The sequence below is a fragment of the Myotis brandtii genome, unplaced genomic scaffold (assembly GCF_000412655.1).
Source record: "Myotis brandtii unplaced genomic scaffold, ASM41265v1 scaffold292, whole genome shotgun sequence".
Lineage (NCBI taxonomy): Eukaryota > Metazoa > Chordata > Mammalia > Chiroptera > Vespertilionidae > Myotis > Myotis brandtii.
The window spans coordinates 523453-543649 of NW_005361156.1; the positions used below are offsets into that span (position 1 = coordinate 523453).

The 20197-nt window shown below is 47.2% G+C and overlaps 1 protein-coding gene across 2 annotated transcripts in view; it reads right to left on the minus strand.

The window, feature by feature from the left end:
* Window positions 1-4338: 4338 nt before the first annotated feature.
* The window catches only part of PDPK1 (3-phosphoinositide dependent protein kinase 1), a 60237-nt gene continuing 44378 nt past the window's right edge, over window positions 4339-20197 (minus strand). The window contains exons 11-14 of one of the 2 annotated variants that reach the window (XM_014542209.1): window positions 16466-16683; window positions 10922-10979; window positions 8145-8297; window positions 4339-7442 (exon numbers count right to left, since the gene is read on the minus strand). In XM_014542209.1, coding sequence (XP_014397695.1) covers window positions 7326-7442; window positions 8145-8297; window positions 10922-10979; window positions 16466-16683 — 546 coding nt within the window. In that variant the 3' untranslated portion in view covers window positions 4339-7325. The remainder of the gene's footprint in view (window positions 7443-8144; window positions 8298-10921; window positions 10980-16465; window positions 16684-20197) is intronic. The other variant, XM_005869361.2, reaches the window with a different exon arrangement.

The window sequence follows — 20197 nt, forward strand, 5'->3', positions numbered from 1 at the left end:
GTTTAAAAATAAAAACAAAACAGTAAAACATACACCCACACTATAAAAGGAAAATCATAGCTCACGAAAGCCTATTTCTATCCTGCAGATGACTGTCATTTTCTGGGAGGTCAGTTCTCTGAGAACTTGCTCAAATGAGCAAAGGAAGTATCTGAGGAGTGGGGGTGGGGTGGAAGGTGGGGAGGGAGAGGACCAGAGGGCTGGCATCTCAAACTCTGATTTTATCCATGAGTGCTGGTTTTGCAGTAACTCAAGAGTTCTGGTTTCCTGATCATAGGTCATGCCACCCTGAGGATGGTGTCTGGCATGCCTCTCAAACTTGACAGATGTGAAGTTTTTTTGGGAAGCCTTATGCCTGGCAAGTACTGGGCTGGCAAGGAATAAAGTCAAGTGCTATTGCATAGGCCCAACCGAAAGACCCAGGAAAGTAAGAGGAAGGCTTGTGAATTCCCGAGGATGAATATAGGTAATAACTTTTTTCCAACAGCCTTTTCTGAGTTTCAATCCTATGCAGCTTGCACAGCTTCCGAGATACTCTGCCTCAGCCACACAGCCTTGTAAAGGTCATCAACAAGATAACTTACTTTCTATTCCTATCTGGAACAACAGTGTGAACATTATATTATACAAAAGACAAGCTGCAAACCAGCCTAGAAATTCCTATCCTTTTGCTAGGGCCCTGGGAGAACTAGGATAGTTAGAAGGCAGTCTGAGAAAGACTTCCTACCTGGCCCTTCCATGAATCCCTAACCCACCCCTTAAGATGAACAACGTTCCCTCTGAAATAGCACTCTATGGACATCACCTTCTCAGAATGCTAAATGGGGTGCGTGTTGTGGCTGGACACAATGAGGCACCAATTCTCTAAACGCAAGTCACTGGGAAGGGAAGACGAGTGACCGTGTCAACTGCCCCTTGCCAGCATCAAGTCAAACGTCTGGAATGTGAAAAGCGAAGGACGCCAGGGTTCTCCGATTCCAAACCCAGGAAGTGCACTGGGACGGAGAAGAGAAGGTGCTGACACCAGGGGCCACAGAGTCTAGGGAGGAAAACCTCCTCCCCTGTAGAACAGTGAGGGCTAGAAAGAGATGTGAGGGGGAGCAGCTGAGGATCCTGGAAAGCAGTAGGCGCCAGAGTGTCAACCTCTTTCCCAGGCCCAGGGCAGGGAGTTTGGGGGCCTGGGTGGAGCTGGGGACAAGGGGAGTTCGGGCCATGCTCACCTCTTCGGAGTCCAGGTTGAGGTTGGCCTGGCACAAAAGGTACAGGTAAGACTTTGGATCCCGGGACAGCATGTGCCAGATGCTGAGGAAGTAAATGCTGAGCAGGTTGAGTTAGACGCTGGGCCAGGCACCCAGTCCTGGGATACAGCAGGGGAAGCAGCTTGCTAAGATTCTTTGCCGTGATTCCAGCAAGCCTTGCTACCTTGCACCAGAAGCATTGGCCTTTACTAAGATCCTCCGAGCTGTCCAGCACATTCAGTGCCAGCCCCCACCTCACTTAGAGGTGCAAGTCGGGAAAAGTGGGAGGTTGTGCCTCTCCCCATGCCCGCCCCCAGCCATGTGCATGCAGCCTGTGATCCACGGGCTTGGGGCTCACGATGAGCTCACCGGCCTCAGTCCAGCGTGTGCTGTGCACTGACAACTGCTCTGGCCCACATCCGGGTCACGCCCACTCCAGATCCCCGGCCAAAGGAAAAGCTATGCAGCGAGTGTCTACACTCTTCATGCTTTTTTATTACAAGACTACCTCGCATATGTGTAAAATTCATCATCCAGCAACTACATCTAAAGCACAAATATTTGGGAAAAAAAGATTCATTAAATTATGATATGATTAAATCATCGACCAAATAGAAAATTTATATAATAAAGCCAGAGAAAAAGTTGTAAAATATAGTTTACAATAATTATTCACATTCAAGGCTGTACATCAATACATATAACAACCTGGCCCCAAACATGAATTCAATCCAAATAATTCATATATTAGATTTTAAATAACACAGACTGAATTAGAGGCCAACAATAGCCAGCAAATAATCTTATATAAGAATAAAAATACAAAAGTGTATATCCTAATATCATTGCATTATTTGTTTTTCATAAGTTTTTTTTTTTTTAATTTTTGCTTTGCCTGTACATCACAGTTACAGCTACAGACCAGGTAGAGAATATCACACATGTTCTAAGTGACTGCCATCAACCTGAAAGACAACTAACAGACTATTGACTCATCTGATTTTGTGTCAAGGAACAGGTACAGCAGCTCTAAATACCACGGAAGTAAATTTTGCCGACGTCCAATCAAACCTATGATGGTGATAGAGGCTTTTCCCCTGCAAAATGAACCCTACCCATGGTCCTTCAGCTAGACAGATTAGACTAGGGTGGATTACACAGCTTAAAAAGGTTTGCCTTTTGTAAATAGGTCTCTGTACATAATGTTTGGCGTTTGCTCGTATTGAAGAAATGACTTACAGGGAAAGTTCAGGTATATGAAGGCTTGTTCAGTGGCACACCACAGCTGTCTAAACCGGAGAGAAAACTGCTCTTTGCTGGAACAGCTTCCTCCCCCGACCAGTTCTCCACAGGCAGCCAGATTACAACCCTGCCAGCAGCCTGCGCCCCTCAGAGGCTCTGGCAGTGACTCCTGCCCTGGCTTAAAGCCCTTGCCCGGTAGGCTGCCCAAGAGGCAGGGCCACACCCAGTTGAGTCACCATCCGTTCAGGTTAGGTTTGGATATGAAAAGAAAGAATATGGAAAAGCATGTATGGCAACATCTCCACGAACAATACCATCTCCAAACTCTTCTGGCGACTGCATCCTCAGTCTAGACTGGCCAAGGGAGGGGGGTTTGAAGATTCAGAGGAGGACGGGAGACCTAATTCTGTGCAATTCAGCCAGTCTTTGGCGGAGTCATGTGGCACTGAGCATGGTACCTAGAAACATTTCTCATGCGTGTTTCCCTTCAGAACCAATGGACCCCAAAGTAAAGTGGAGAAATTAAGAATGAAACCGAATTTGGGTGGTCCGGGCGTGAAGACCACTAGACAACCTGCACCACTGTGGGTGAGGGGAGGGAAGTCCTTAGCCAGGACACTCGCTTTCTACCATGGAAAAGCCTGGCCGTGTGCGATCCTGAACCAAGACCCTCTGACAAAGTCCCAGGATTTGAAGAGCTGGAGGTGGGAGATGGGAGGGGGGGCACACACACTTCTGTAAAACACAACTGTGTCTGCGTTTTTTTTCCAAGTAGAGTTTTCGCTTTTTCACTGATTCCAAACGGCCCAGCATACTCTGAGTCTATAAACTTAATTACAAATCACCCACTAAGCATGTGGCAAGATCAGGTCAGCACTTTCTATCTCCCGACTGTGCAGATTCAAGTTCAGTACCATTGTGGACACAAAGTACAAGACTCTGAAAATATCACCAAGCACTTGAAAGCCATGGCAGCAGGGGGGGGGGGGAAGTAACTAACATGCCAGCACACCAGGTTCTTTCAATGAAGAGGAGGAAATTGACTTTTGGAAAAATCTGTCACAAAAATACTGCAGTAATGACATCATTTTTAGCATTAAAAAAGAAAAAGAGCAATCTTATTCAAACACTGTTTGAATAAGAGTTTCAATACAGTTTACCAGAAATTCATTCATTTCTTCAAAATCTGAAGGAAACAACTAAGCAGGTCCTGTTCTAGAACTCTGAGCATCTAAGCAACAGATCAGACAGAGAAATAAATTAATTCCACCTTAGAAACAAACTTTTACTAAAAATACTACTTGTGGGAATGGGGGTAGGAGGGATCAGAGTAAAAAATCAAAGATTTAGAAAGACAGTCATCACAGCATTATTTAAATAGTGAAAAACTAGAAACCACCTAAATGTTTTATAACAGGGAAATAAATTATAAGATTTATAGCCATTCAACTCTACAATCATTAAAAACAATGCTTCGGAATCATTATTCATGACATGGGGAAATGCTTAAGATAAAATAAAAGTGAAAAAAGCTGGATGCACAACAGTATATATTGGCCGTGGCCGGTGTGGCTCAGTTGGTTGGAGCATCGTCCTGTGAACCAAAGGGTTGAGGGTTCAATTCTTGGTCAGGGCACATACAAAGGTTTCAGATTCAATCCCCAGTTGGGGGGTGTACAGGAGGCAACTGATGGATGTTTCTCACCTGAAGTTTCTCTCCCTTCCTCTCACACTAAAAACCAATAATAAAGAGCATGTCTTTTATGTTCCCAGTTTAGATGAAAAAAGCCAACAAATTTGGGGCGGAGGGAGGACAGGTTATACACCAAAATGTTCACAGTGGTCTTTTCTTTCTTTCTTTTTAGAAAACAAATGTTTTAAAAAAATTCGGAGTCACCCAGGGCCCCCTGCCCTGGGTTGGGGTTGGTGTGTGTGTGCGCCATGGGGCCATCTCCTGCAATCCCGTCAGGCCTGGGCCAAGAGGGCTGGAGTAGGTGTAGTTCTCGCCAGCTTTGCATGACCACAAGAGCCATTTTTTTCAAAGCAAGTCTGTCACGAGCTGTTAGGTTCAGAATAGCAGGCAGTCAATGGTGCCAATCATTGGTGGGGCTTTGCACTCCACAGGGGGCTGCCCACTGCCCATGGCCCTGGTCAGATCCACAGAAAGAGGGGAGGAAACCATCCTGTGCAAACCCAGTCTCCTCGTTCCCAGAGACCAACAAGGCACAGTGGAGAGCACAGACCTCCTATAGCTGTCCTCCCTCCCCTCCGTGCAAGGAGAGGCTGCATGGTAGGGACTGTCTGCAGGTGGTGGTACTTGGTTTGACTTGTCTTTGCTGACTCTAAGACACATGGCTCCTGGATCTATTAAACAGGGCATTTTCTTTTTCACTTTGGATAAATCCACATTCATATTTCCAGGTATGTCTGTGTATGTACATAGAACCTTGTCCACATCTCAGAATGTAAGGCACCTGCATGCCAAGACGATCGTTGTAAGGATAAATTAGATAAAATTATCGTTGGCGGAAGTATGGGTAAGAGAAGATTACACATGGGCCTTAAAAAAAAAGAGGCCTCTGAGTGAACAGAGAAAGTTGGCTTACAGAGAAGGGCTCAGCTTACACTGGCTCGGGCGAGGGCAGTCACTGCAGCTCTGTCAACTTCGAGCTCAACCCTGAACCCCTCATTTCCTGGTTTCAGAGGTTAAGATGGAGCTTGTTGGTTAAGCCCAGGAGGTAGTGGCGCTATCCAGAAGGCAGAATGCACGGGAGGACTTGTCTCGTGAGCAACCAGCCGAGTGCCCTTATTAAACACAAATACCAGCCGTGCTCGTTTCCCTGTAACCAGACACCTGAGGTGATGTGCACAGAAACTGGCTCCTCACCCTCCTAACAGCACACACAGAGGCAGGGTTTCTGAGAAGAGTCAAATGTCAGTATGGGAGGAAGCCTGAAGTGAAATTCTTGAAAGGGGCAAGTCAGACTCAATTTTTGAAAAGCAGATGAACACAGGCCTTTCAAACGTGAGGAAAAAGAGGAGCAGAGAGGGAGTTTGCGCTAAGGGCACCCCCGCCCCTCCCCCAGACAGATGTGAGCTGTCTGTCTTTTTCTCAGATTTCACAGAGCAGAGGACAGGCCCGAACAGAAACCACCAGCAAACCTGGCTACGACCTCTACTCAGCCCTCTTCCCTGCCCAGCACCGTGAACTCCCCACATCCATACTCCTTCCCAGTTTAAGAACAGCCACTCTTATCACTCAGACAATGTGAGAAAGGCATCTCTCCTCTCCATCTGGACCACTGGTCACAGAGGGTGATGAACGGTGTGTCTGAGACAGGAGACAGGGCAGTGGTGAGGGGCTTTCCTGTGTGAGCCTTTTGCTAGTGCCTTGGTGAAAGTCTAAAGGAAAAGGAAAGGTGTTCATCCCCTGGGAGCAGCCTGCAGGGCCTGTCCCTCTCTCCCTGGAACAGAGGACTGCCCTCCAGGGACACCTGGGTAGGGAGAGCAACAGCCAAGGCCCACTGTCTGGGGAGCAGCAGCAAAGAAAATCAAAGAACTAGCAGGACCCGGACCATGTGGAGGTCACAATAGAGTAGGTGCTGCCTCTAAGCATTGAAAGGAGGGAACCTGAAATGGAAGGAGAGCAGGCTGGGCGCTTGGGTTCAAATGCCAGGCGAGTTAACTCTTTTTTTTTCAGGCAAAGTCCACTTGATGGAGACCAGATGACCTGGCACCATGAGAAGGCATTAGATTCTCACCGTTGGGATGTAAGAATTTTAGGCTGTGAGCATATTCAATCACAACATGAAAAGGGTGCGTGTGCCGGCCGGGAGCCTGCCCTCCTCCCACCACCCAGATGACTGAGTACTGTCCAATTTGTGAGGAGTCTCTTGGCTCCTAATTAACTGGTCTGGGGGGGTCCTGCACTCTTCAACCTTTAACAAACGCTCAGGAAGGCTCATCAGGTCTCACGCCTCCACGTGGAGGCCACCAGGCCCCGTCTGCCTTGCTGCCCTGGTCTCATGAGGCCGGCAGAGCCGTCTGCCGGTGCAGCTGGGCTAACCGGGCCCCCTGCTGACCGTGCTCCCTTCAGCCGTGTGCATGGGTTCCAGCCCCGGAGGGCAACACCGCTCCAAGGGATGATGGATCGGAACCTTGCGGGCAGTGGCTTGTACTTCACCCGACAGCCTGTTCCACTTCTCACCACTGGGAGCCTACCTGGCAGTCACAACATGTGGAGCACTTGCAGACAGAAATCCTGCAGCCAGAGCTACTCCAGGAGGAAAGCAAGGGCCCGCAGCACAGGGGATGGGCCATGATCTAGGGACATGAGGAAAAGAGCACACAGACAAGAGCCAAGAACCCTCCCACCCCATGGAGATCAGAGGCCGCCCCCTGCAGAGCACACACAACTCCCTGGTGAAGAGTTCCACGATAATCTAGGGGGCAGAGAGAGCCCAGAGACACACCCTGTCCCCTAGGCCACAGCAAGACCAGCAGGTGACCGGGGTGCACGGTGGAGCGCTGGTGACATGGTCCACTGGTCCAGGTGGGAATCAGGGAGACGTGCACAGCACTGGGCCCTGGCAACAAGGACAGCTCGGGGAGGCCTCCAGAGAGCACAGAGAGCAAGCAAAGCGACCCTGAATTCCTGTTCATTATTGGTTTTGTTCTTTGTGTTGTTGGGTATTTTTTTCTTCTTTTCTTTTAAATAAAAAAGCTGCAAGGTTCCACTGTCTACATTCCCCTTGAGATGGCTGGGAGGTGGTCTGGAAGCGTCCCGGATAGCCATGAGCTGTGCTGGGGCGCATGTCCTGGCAGCGAGGGCAGGGCTGTGGGCTGTCACTGCACGGTGGTGTCTGGGTGACTCTGGTATCTGTGCCTCCACACCTCCTGAATCTTTTTGCACCATTTGTGAGCATTCCCGCTCGGGTCCATCAGGTAATACGTCCTGTTTGGCTGCAGAGAAAGAAACCATTTAATGTTCTCAAAGAAGTGAGTCTCCCCAAGACCAGCACCTCAACTTGTTGGGGAGAAATCATAGAAAGAAACCATCACCTGGACAGTGTGGCTTAGTGTTGAGCGCCCGCCTATGAACCAGGAGGTCACAGTTCAATTCCCAGTCAGGGCACATGCCCAGGTTGTGTACTTGATCCTCCGACTGGGGGTGTGCAGGTAGGCAGCCAATTGATGATTCTCTCTCATCACTGATGTTTCTATCTCTCTCCCTGACTCCCTTCCTCTCTGAAATAAAAATATATAGGAAGGAAGGAAGGAAGGAAGGAAAGGAAGGAAGGAAGGAAGGAAGGAAGGAAGGAAGGAAGGAAGGAAGGAAGGGAGGGAAAGAAAGAAAGAAACCGCCACCCTACTGCAGCCACTGCAGGTACCTCTGGAAGCACATGAACATGTGCATTTCTTCCTTGCACATATGTGCAGATATTAAATATGCAGGTGATGACTTACAGATCCCTCAGGTCACCCCCGAAGTAAAAAAACAAGCACAGGTGTCTCCCAGCCCAGCTCAGGACTGAGCCATGAACGTGGGGCCCTGAGACGTGGGAAAGGGGGAGACAAGTGCCTCGACTCCAGCTCCTTCCTTGGGCTACAGCATTTGGATGCTTCAACTGCCTTGCAAAGGAGAATCTATAGAGACAAACTTACTGTGTGGACAAAGAAGGTTTTAAAATTCTTGGCCTCTGGTCGGAGTTCTTGTGACCATGGAATTTCACCTTTCAGGACTTTGTTGACAGGATCCACATAATATAAGTGTGGCCCTTCTGTAAGTAATAACTGTCGTCGTCGTGCAAATAAACCCTGACAAAAAAAAAGACCCCGCTTGTTAAGGCTCAGAAGTGGGTGATGACAGTGCTTACTGCTGCCTCAGAGGCTGGACTGTCAGAGTAGCTCAGTGCACAAAAACCACTGCCAGCCACCTATCCACTCCCTGGGACAAAGGGAGCGTGCACACCTCATCCCCCATGTGGACCCGGCCTTGGATTAGAGCAGTGATGGCGAACCTTTGAAGCTCGGCGTGTCAGCATTTTGAAAAACCCTAACTTAACTCTGGTGCCGTGTCACATATAGAAATTTTTTGAACAACAAGAAAGCCCACTGCGTGGGAAATATTTGCCAATGTCATATCTGATAAGGGCCTAATCTCCAAAATTTATAGGGAACTCATACAACTTAACAAAAGGAAGATAAACAATCCAATCAAAAAATGGGCAAAGGACCTAAATAGACACCTTTCAAAAGAGGACATTCAGAAAGCCAAGAGACATATGAAAACATGCTCAAAGTCACTAATCATCCGAGAGATGCAAATCAAAACAACAATGAGGTACCATCTCACACCTGTCAGAATGGCTATCATCAACAAATCAACAAACGACAAGTGCTGGAGAGGATGTGGAGAAAAAGGAACACTCGTGCACTGCTGGTGGGAATGCAGACTGGTGCAGCCACTATGGAAGACAGTATGGAGTTTCCTCAAAAAACAAAACATGGAACTCCCATTTGACCCTGTGATCCCACTTCTAGGAATATATCCCAAGAAACCAGAAACACCAATCAGAAAGGATATATGCACCCATATGTTCATAGCAGCACAATTCACCATAGCTAAGATCTGGAAACAGCCTAAGTGCCCATCAGTAGATGAATGGATTAGAAAACTGTGGTACATCTACACGATGGAATACTATGCTGCTGTAAAAAAGAAGGAACTCTTACCATTTGCAACAGCATGGATGGAACTGGAGAGCATTATGCTAAGTGAAATAAGCCAGTCAATGAAGGAAAAATACCACATGATCTCACTCATTCATGGATAATAAAGACCATTACAAACTTTTGAACAATAATAGATACAGAGGCAGAGCTGCCTCAAACTGATTGTCAAACTGCAGTGGGAAGGCCAGAGAGGGTTGGGGGGCAGAAGGGAGGGGAGTAAGAGATCAACCGAAGGACTTGTATGCATGCATATAAGCATAACCAATGGACATAAGACACGGGGGGGGGGGGGGGGCCAGGGGATTGTCAAGGGCGGGGAAAAAAAAGGACACATATGTAATACCCTTAGTAATACTTTAAGCAATAAAAAAGAAAAAACCATAGTAAAACAAAGATTTATATTTTTGATATTTATTTTATATATATTTAAATGCTTTAACAAAGAAAAATCAACCCAAAAAATAAGTTCACGTGTCACCTCTGACACGTGTGTCATAGGTTCGCCATCACTGGATTAGAGTGGAAGCGCTTACTGCTTGGTCTTGGCGATCTGATGTCTTCACCCCCATTTTAGGTGCCCTGACTTTGGTTGCCACGCGCAGGAACAGCAGCACAGGCCAGCTCACCAGCTCAGGTCCCCGTGGCTAAGCAAACTCGGACGGCCCCACAATCAGTGGTCAGCCCGCTGCTTCTTGTGCCTTCTGCTCCACTCTGAGGCACAGAGCTCTGCCTGAGAACCCACCTTCATGGAGGTTCTCATCCACTGAGGATGCCCCAGGGCGGGTCAGAAATGGGTTTCACAAGCCCAAAGCTTAGAAGGGCTTGGGTCAGCAGATTTATGGAGTCGGATATGTTTTGATAAAATTAATCCATAATAAAATAAAAAAACACACAACATAATAAATAACAATTTTCCAAAACAATTCTAGACCCGGCTGGTGTGGGTCAGTGGTTGAGCATTGACCTATGAACCAGGAGGTTACAGTTCGATTCCTGGTCAAGGCACATGTGTGGATTGTAGGCTCAATCCCCAGTAGGAAATGTACAGGAGGCAGCCAATCAATGATTCCCTCTCATCACTGATATTTCTCTCTTCTTTCAAATCAATAAAAAAAATTCTTTTTTAAGTTAAAAAAACAAAACAATTCTAATGAAGTATTAGGTGACTGTGGTGATGTCAAGCAGAACCTCCTCAATGGGACAGAAACTTTATCGGTGAACCCAGCCTTGTGGAGACACCAGAACCCTGGCTTCTGAGAAGAAATGAGAGAGGCTCTACTTCTGTTTTGCTACAGCTGAATAGCTGAAATCTCCCTTAGCTATCAAATCTAGAGATGATCTCTAAGAAGGAAAGATGCTATGTGCGACAAGTTACCGCAGGAACCTGAGAGGAAGGCATGATCCTGAGTAAGAACCAGGAGGGAGCCCTGGCTGGTGTTGCTCTGTGGTTAGCAAGTTGGCCCTCACCCTAAATGTCACGGGTTCAATCCCCTGCCCTGGTCAGGGTGCATGTGGGAGGCAGACAATTGATGTGTCTCTCTCACATCGTTCTCTCTCCCACTCTCTTTTCCTTCCCTTCCACTCACTCAGATAAAAAAAAAAAAATCAATGGGAAAAATATCCTTAGGTGAGAATTAACAACAACAACAAAAGAACCAGGAGGGAGACACAGATGCACAGGAAGGAGCAGTGGGGGTCTGACTTACCTTTCGCTTATCTACTGGACCCATTTTTAGTATTAAATTATTTTCTACAAACTGGTGCCTACAAAAGAAGAAAACAAGAATGAGCACTCACATAAGTCAGAGACAGAAATTCTCCAAACTCCTCCCTTCAAAACAAACCTCCCAATGGCATTTGTGAACTTTGCTTTAACCAAGCCTCTCCCTTCACAGATCCAAACTCAGTAACATGAGGAAACTCCAAACGTAACTGAGCACACAAGCACTGTTGCTTTACAGAACTTACACTGCGGTTGGACCAGAGGCCAGAAATATCACCTGCTGTCCCCTCTCACTTGGAAGCCTTCACACAACCCAGGAAAGGTAGAGGGAGACAGGGCTGCAGAGCTGAGCCCATCACACCAATCCTCGTTACTTTAAACAAAGCAGGACCAAGACACAAAACCCCTCCAAAAGGGCAGAGCCTGCTGGGAGTCAACCTGAGGATGAAGCCTGGTGTTCATATGTTACCTCCATTAGCTGGGACCCCAAGTCAGTGTTCGGAATCCACTGAGCCACTTAGGACCATAAATCTCTAAAAGACTCAAGTTGGACTTGGTTTAAGAATATCTCATCTTAACTGGTGGCTCAGTTGGTTAGAGTGCTGTTCCCATACCCAAGGCTGCTGGTTCAATCCCTAGTCAGGGCACATACAAGAATCAAGCAATGAATGCATAAATAAGTGAAATAACAAATCCATGTTTCTTTCTAAAAATCAATTTTAAAAAATCTCATCTGGTGTTTCTACCATAGTAATAAAGCACTTTTATTCAAACATGGCAGGAATTTGGAAGAGAAAGCTTCAAATACAGGTGTGTGTTTAAAATATATATATATATTTCAGAGGGAGGGAGAGGGAGAGAGAGATATAAACATCAATGATGAGAATCATTGAACGGCTGCCTCCTGCACTTCCCCTACTGGGGATCGAGCCTGCAACCCGGGCATGTGCCCTTGACTGGAATCAAACCTGGGACCCTTTGGTCCGCAAGCCAATGCTCTATCCACTGAGTGAAACCAGCTAGTGCAAATGCAGGTTTTGATTTAATACACATAATTAGCAAAATATAGGTCTCTTTGATTTCTAAGAGTTTAACAGAGGTTGTTTTAATGTCTGCAGGCTATCTCTTCTGGTTAAAGCTAATAGTTACTGCTTTATGTTCTGATTTTACTAAAATTCCTGATCCAAGGTTCTACTGTAGAAACAAAATATTTTATATTTGAAAACATGTCAGACAACTGTTATATCAAACAGTGACAATTTTAGCTCGTAAGTGAGCGCACCCACATGCTTTTTCGGCTCCTTTTGGGACCTAGTGCATGTTCAAGCAGTGGCCAAGCTGCTGGAACCATGTTCTCCCACTGAGTGTTCCTGGCCTAGCCTGACCCAACCAGACCAACGCTCACTGGGCTTGCCTTGCTGAGACCCCATCACCAAGGAATGAGCCCCAAGCAAACTGATGCAGCATCATGTGGATTTTGAAAATAACTAAGATGAATATTAACAAGAAAAAAGGGCTGTGTCCTCTACAAGGGAAAGAACAGTACTTCACTCTCAGAGGCACTTAAAAATAAACAAACAAGCCCTAGCCGGTTTGGCTCAGTGGATAGAGCGTCGGCCTACGAACTGAAAGGTCCCAGGTTCGATTCCGGTCAAGGGTACATGCCCGAGTTGTGGGCTCGATCCCCAGTGGGGGACTTGCAGGAGGCAGCCGATCCATGACTCTCTCATCATGGATGTTTCTCTCTCTCTCTCCCTCTTCCTTCCTCTCTGAAATCAATAAAAATATATTTAAAAAAGTAAACAAACAAAGCTTGAAGCAAAGAGAAAAAACCAAGGAGATTTCTGAAAAGGAAATCTAATGAGGCTCTGCTGCAAGACAGAACTACATGGAAAACAATTGAGCCCAATAGAAAGCCTCTTCTAACTTACAGGCCCTGTTACTTAAGAACTCAATGTATAATAAAGAACCACAAGTTAACAGTAAGGGGAAGACTTTAATTATACCAGGCAGGGTGGAGGGTGTCAATTTAAGCCGAGGTCAGTTCACGGCCTCAGTTAGCTGGGCTGCTGGGATACTGGGCCAGTGGGCACAAGATCACCATCAAAAAAGTCTGACGGACAGCAAGGAAAGAAAAGACCTTCCAGCATATTTGCAGCCTCCCATGGATTAACAGGAGAGACAGTTTAAAATATTAAATCAGCCCTGGCTGGTTTGGCTCAGTGGATAGAGTGTTGGCCTGTGGACTGAAGGGTCCCAGGTTCGATTCCGGTCAAGGGCACATGCCTGGGTTGCGGGCTCGATCCCCAGTGTGGGGCATGCAGGAGGCAGCCGATCAATGATTCTCTCTCTCATCACTGATGTTTCTATCTCTCTCTCCCTCTCCTTTCCTCTCTGAAATCAATAAAAATATATTTTTAAAAAATGTTTAAAAAAATAAAATATTAAATCAAACAAAAGAAGAACTGGAAGGAAAAAAGAAGGGATATTGGTCAAGCCTACATGAGAAGGGCCACTATTTATTTACTATTATTATCATTAAAAAAATTTTTTTTATTGATTACAGCGAGGAAGAGAAAGGGAGAGAGAGCTAGAAACATCAATGATGAGAAAGAATCATTGATCGGCTGCCTCCTGCACGCCCCCTACTGGGATTGGAGTCTGAAACCCTGGCATGTGCTCAGACCAGAATCCGAACCGTGACTTCCTGGTTCATAGGTCCACGCTCAACCACTGAGCCACACTGGCGGGCCAGGGGAGCGGTTCCTTTTTAAAGCTGGAAACAAAATGAGCTACTTAATACAGAGTAACAGACATGACTACATGAGAACAAAAAGAACCTTTAACTACAAAAATAACCAAAATTAACAAGCAAATACACTGGAGAACATTCAGCAAATACAACCATCTGTACTTTACTGAGCATCTACAAAGGGACTGACATAAAAGGCTTAACACCTCAATGACTAAGGATACAAATTGGAAATTCCCAAAAGAGGAATTAAGTGACCCCAAAAGTTCTCAATAAAGATACTGCCCTGGCCAGTTTCCCAGTGGTTAGAGCATATTCCCCATCAAGGGCACGTACCTGGGTTGCAGGTTCAATCCTGGCCCTGGTCGGGGCATGTGGGAGGCAACCAATTGACATGCCTCTCTTGCACTGATGTTTCTGTCTCTCTCTCCCCTTCCCTTTACTTCCTCTCTCTCTCTCTCTAAAAAAAAAAAAAAAAGGAAAAAATATCCTCAGGTGGGGATTAAAAATAATAATAAAAAATAAAGGAAAACAAAAAAAATTTTTTTAATTAAAAAAGAAACTGAGCGCCACTCTCCCGTGTTCTATTGAGATGCACTGGGTGCAGGCAAGGGCCATACGGATGCTGTGGAAGCGCGGTCTCACTCAGCACTGGCACAAAGAGCCTGAAATGAGGAGGACCTGCTGAGAAGGTAATTTGGAAATAATGTCTATCCTAAGGAACAAAAGACAAGCAAAGACCAGAAGCACCCACCTTCACAACTGTTATTCACACTGTGAATCTGAAGCCACAAGATGGTTCAGCAACAGAACATTTTGGCGCCACACAGAAACACGCGAGCTCCTTCCTTGTCCCTGCAGAGTGAGGACCCCCAACTGACAGGCACAAGCCCCTCCAACGCACATGGATACACATTCTCTCTCCCTCTCACACATGCCTGCCAGCACACAGCCACCTATCTCGGCTTCTCTAATGACAGGACACAGGAGAGCCACTGGTGCTCCAGATGGTGAAGAGCTGATGCTGGACTCCTGACCGGACCCAGTGGCTGGGGTAGATCTCTGTCTACTCCTCGAGTCCAGGAGGCAGGACTCAAGGGAGTAGACAGAGATGGTCAGAAGCTCCCTTATTAGCGTCAATACCACAGCCTATTCATTTGGTTAATTAACCAATTAAGTTAAACAAGCTACTAGTTACCCACTTTGACAAGTTTACTTAAAAGAATCCTTTTGATTTTTTACTTCAAAAGGTCAATTCCTACTCTCCTGAAGAAAACACCCTACCCCCACACTAGGCACCTTTTTCTCTCTGGCAGTTGACAGGTCCAGTCTGCAGATTCAAAGATGAAAGCAGACCTAAATTAAAGATATATCTAACTCTTGGCATATAGTTAGCATGCACAAGAGGTTTTACCATAGCTCTGAGATCATACACAGCCTTCTGTCACCCAACCCTCTACAATAGGCCACATTTATCATCGCCTCATTACAGATGTCAATGCAGGGGCTGAGGATCTCAAGTTGGTCACAGGCATTTTCACAAGGGGTGACAGTGCAAAATCTCCCTTGAAGGATTTCCTGATTCCAAAGCCAGGGCCCTCTCCTCATCACCCTATCCCACCCTACCCAGTCTCCAAGAACACCTGTTTCAAGGATGCAAACCTGAAGCCACCAGCAAGCTAGGGCCATTTCAGGACACAGCCACCCCAGGAGAGCCCAGTGAGCCTGCCAGAGGCCCGATGTGACCACCTCAGGAGGGAACTCCATACCTGGCTTCTACGCAAGTGGAGGAGGAACAAGTGGCCAGTTTGCTCTAAAACACCAGCTCTCAAACCTTCAGAACTCAGAACCCCTTTATACTCTTAAACCTTATGGAAGCCCAAGACTGGTATGGCTCAGGGTCAGCCCATGCACCAAAGGGTCGCCATTTCGATTCCTGGTCAAGGGCATGTACCGGGGTTGCAGGTTTGATCCCTGGCCCTGGTTGGAACACATGTGGGACATGTCTCTCCCACATTGATGTTTCTCTCCCCCTACCCCCCCATCCTTTCCACCCTCTCTAAAAATCAATGGAAAAAATATCCTCAGGTGAGGATTAACAAAAAAATAAAGTCAATTAAAAAAAAATGCAAAACATAAGAAAAATAGTCAAAGGACTCAAAGTACCTTGACAAGTAAATACAAATGGCCAATGTATCGAGATGTTTGCTTTGATAAGAAATCAAATGCCAATTCACATGACCCTGTTTTTAGAGCATCAAAATGCTCAAGGGTCGGCATGACCGTTCAGGAAATGGGGGTTGTTCACAGGCACTGCAGATACAAAGCACTGCCTTCTTAAATGTGCACGTTCACTCCACCTGCCACCCAGGACTCCACCTTTAAAGAAATATTCAGACAAGTGAGAAAAACTATGTGCAGAGGATGAGTTACAACAGCAAAACCCCTGGAACACCCCAAACATCTCACCAAGGAGCAGCAGTTATTAAATCACAGTGAATCGTGTCAGAACACAGATGCCTGGCCTGCTGAGTCTCAAACGCACTCACTCCCCCTGCCCAACGATTCTTAATACCCACTTCCAGTTGGACCCTTTGAGGGGCCTCACCCCAGAGTGTTATTGGCAGTTTTGGGAGGAGTGAGCTGGTGCCAAGCCTCACAGGCAGCGGTAATGAAGACTAGGATGCCTGCTTTCTCTGTTTACCGTGTCTCGCATTCCCTGCATTCTGCTCTGCATTTTTAAAGGGAGTACTACTTATGCCTATAAATTCTTACCAAGGGTTTCCACTGGCCTGCTTCTCCAATAATAACCTCTTCTCATCTTCGGAAAACTGTAAGTCCAGTTCAAAAGAATTAGTGTCCAGGTCATGGATATACTGCTCGATGTTGCTGCCCGCCCTCTGTGGCAGACCCGTGTCTGAGGCAGACAGGGAGTGGGAGGATGATGACGATGACACTTGCATGCAGCCAAACTGGCTCAGGAGATTGTCGTACTGCACAGAGAAGAGGGAAAAGTGAGAACAGCGCCTAATGTTCCCTAGGGTCCAAAGATGCAGACAACACTCTGACCTACGCTATACCAGCAAGCTCACGGCCTGAGGGCCTCAAAGCCCAGATGGGAGATGAGCCTCAGGGCTGTAGCCCCGTTCTGCTTCTCCTGTTAAGTGTGGGCAGCTCTTTCTCCTCCACTGGATGGCTGGCCACTAAATCAAGGCAGGCCTGGATCCCTCTTTCCGAGGTGAACATGAGAAGATGCTCACCCCAGAGAGCAGCTAACCCTCAGCTTTCATCTCCAGGAAGGGAAACTTCTATAAGTCCCCATGCTGCCCCCTCTAGAGGGGGTTAGGATGCCTTCTGGGAAGAGGAGGGATGGGCACCTATGGCCCCAGAGAACCCACCCTCCGGGGTGCAGAGGCTCAGTGGCAGGAGTTCAGAGCCCTCTTCCTTTAGCCCTGTGGTCCTATGTCTCTGAGTCTACGGCTGTCATTATATATTCCAATGTGACTGAGTTCAATTAAAAATAAAAATATACTCCTTTTCATCTCAGCAAAGATTAATTAAGCTTGATATAGACAGAGTTGCCTGCTATTCTGGAGAAAACTACAAACACTGGTGACACAGAAAATGGAATGACTCACAAATGTACCAAAAGGCAGGGGCTGTGTACTCGCACACTCCTAGGCTGCTGAACGGGCCAGAGAGCCCCAGCAAAGACCTGGCGAGAAGTGGGCACCCAGCCTCTCCATGGCTAACAAAGAGGAAAAGGAAAGACGCCACCAGAAACAGGTGAGATGAGAATGCAGTGCATCCTTCCAAGTTCCCTGTGGCTCTAGAGCAGTGGTTCTCAACCTTCTGGCCCTTTAAATACAGTTCCTCATGTTATGACCCAACCATAAAATTATTTTCGTTGCAACTTCATAACTGTAATGTTGCTACTGTTATGAATTGTAATGTAAATATCTGATATGCAGGATGGTCTTAGGCGACCCCTGTGAAAGGGTCGTTCGACCGCCAAAGGGGTCGCGACCCACAGGTTGAGAACTGCTGCTCTAGAGGGACTCCCCCCTCCTGCAGACCCAGAGCCCACCCTCCTCATGTGTGGCCCCAAACAGCCTTCACCCATGTGCTCACACAGCTTCAACAGCAGCCTCAGCCCTGCCCACTGGCTCCCAGGTAGGAGTGACCCTAGTGACACTCCTGGGGCCCCTCCTGGAGCATTCTCCACTTCCTCTCTGAAAACTGCCCCAAGGCCACCTCTGGGCAGTGTCTCTCAGCTTACAGAGGCTTCCATAAGCCTCTGTGCGTGTCTCAACAAACCTGCGAAGCCAGTGAGATGACTATTACCACCATCTCCATTTCTGCAACAGGGAAATAAGGCTCAGAATGGGCCCAAGGTCACAACCTGAGGGCCAGTGTGGAATTCAGAACCAGACCCCTGCGTGTTTCCAATGCAGGGACTGCCTCGCTCCCATGGTGGAACTGCTAGCTGACCACCATGACCACTGCTTGCTGGGTGAGTCCTATCTTGGGGGCTCCATTGTACTGTCCCAGGGAAAGCTCCAGGTGCTCTATCTCTGCACTCCATTCTTCTCCCCTCACCTAGTACAGACGAGCAGCACAAACCCCAAACCTAGAAAGGACAGGTGACAAGGAGTGACAGTGGCTGGAGTGGAGGTGCTCACCAACGCAGAGTGAGGAAACACCAGACTGTGCTGAACACTGAACTTTTCTCCAGGGGCCACCTGGAGTCCAGACATGAGCATCACCATCAGCCACCAGCACGGGGTTAGGAACACAGATGAGAATAGGGTGCCTGCTCTCTTCACTCCCTGAATAAAGATAGTTTCTGCTCCTCTCATTCACAGGGAAGTCCCCTTCCTGCTGAAAAGGACACTAGACTCTCCTGGAGCCTCATGGGTGGTGAGATTGTCCCCTGTGACACATGTCTACCTCTGCAGTAAGGGAGTATCTTCTTGAGCAGGTTTTCTCTGTATTTGATACCTTTCCAGGTCAAAGTCTTTTCAAGGTTCACTAAACTGTCCAATTGTGAAGGGTGGTATAGGGAGCTCAGGCCGAATACTTTCCAAGGCTTTCAAACCACACAGCCTTCAAAGCTGAGGATGAGCCACCTAACAATAAGTTGTTAACCTGTAGAGCCAGTTTGAGATGGCAACATTTGAGCACCAAGAAGCCAGAGCTCTTGACATGGCGAAGGCAATAAAACAGCAGACAGAAAGCCTGAAAAAGACACTCAAGAGTGTGTACACGCATACACAAACACGCACATGTACATACACACACAGGCTACATGAAGCTGAGCTCCCCAGACACTGAGATCCGAGACAGCTGCGCCCTCCATCAGAGCTCAGCTCCATTAGAGCTCAGTCAGCCAAACATGCTGCTTCCCTGGAAACCCCTGCCCAAGGCACTGGACTGGAGACACTAACATACTCCTACTGTCTGTGCCTTAGGAATAACAAGGCTGGGGGAGGAATCCTGGGGATGAGCCTTCTGCAGTCGGCAAACACGGAGGCCGCAGCTACTGCAATGGGGAAGCAGGTCAGGCTTCCTTCAAGTCTGGGCACAAAGGATATTTCAGGGGAAGCAAAGGGGGATGTGTTGCTTACAACAATAAGCAGGGGACATAAGGAGTTCTTGATCTTCAAGAGGTGATACCAGTAATAATTTTAATTTGGCTCTGGATGACTCTTAAAGTCTAGAATTCCCACATCAACTAAAGTGGAACTCTACACATAACTGGTTAGAATAAGCTACAGTGACAGAACTCAAGCCAGAAAAATGGACTATCAATGGTAATAAGAAAACACTTGAAGGTGGATGGTGGGTGCACTGCAGCTCCTTGTACTCCTCTGTCCAATTCCATATGCTTCCATAAGAAAAATTTAAAGAACAAAGTGTACTTACACCTACATCTGAGTTCAAGCTGTGACTACAGCTTCCCACACATGCCAGGTGCTACACCCCTTGGGCTTGTACCACAGCTCCCGCTTTTACCAGGAACTAAAAGCTGACATTGACCAATGTCCATCCTCAATGCCATGTCCCAAAAAGTTCAAAGCAACAGCACCCCAGGCTTCTCTTGGAAAGATCAGAAGCATTCCAGAATGTTTTTAGACATATGATTATAAAAACACCAGCCAAGAGCATAAGAAAGATGCCCACCAGGAGACACAGCACCAGGAGCCCAGGGGGAAAAGTGAAGGGTGTGCTCCCACTAGCTCCAGACTCCCTCACCCACTATCTGCCTCTGGTTCAATCCCTATGGGTTAAAATTATCTAGGAAAAATGAGAAAAAGGGACTCGACCACCCCAGGGCCTGATGACCTGCACTCGGGGCAGACTCACGGACAAAAGCCACTTAGGGCTCAGTCTCGGTAAGAGACTCAGATTTGGGCTACAAAGTGTCCAGATCTATGCCAGCTTCCCCTTGAGCCCTTCATCCCATGAATCAGAGTCCTGTGGTCGATGGGCACAAACTTCCTAAGC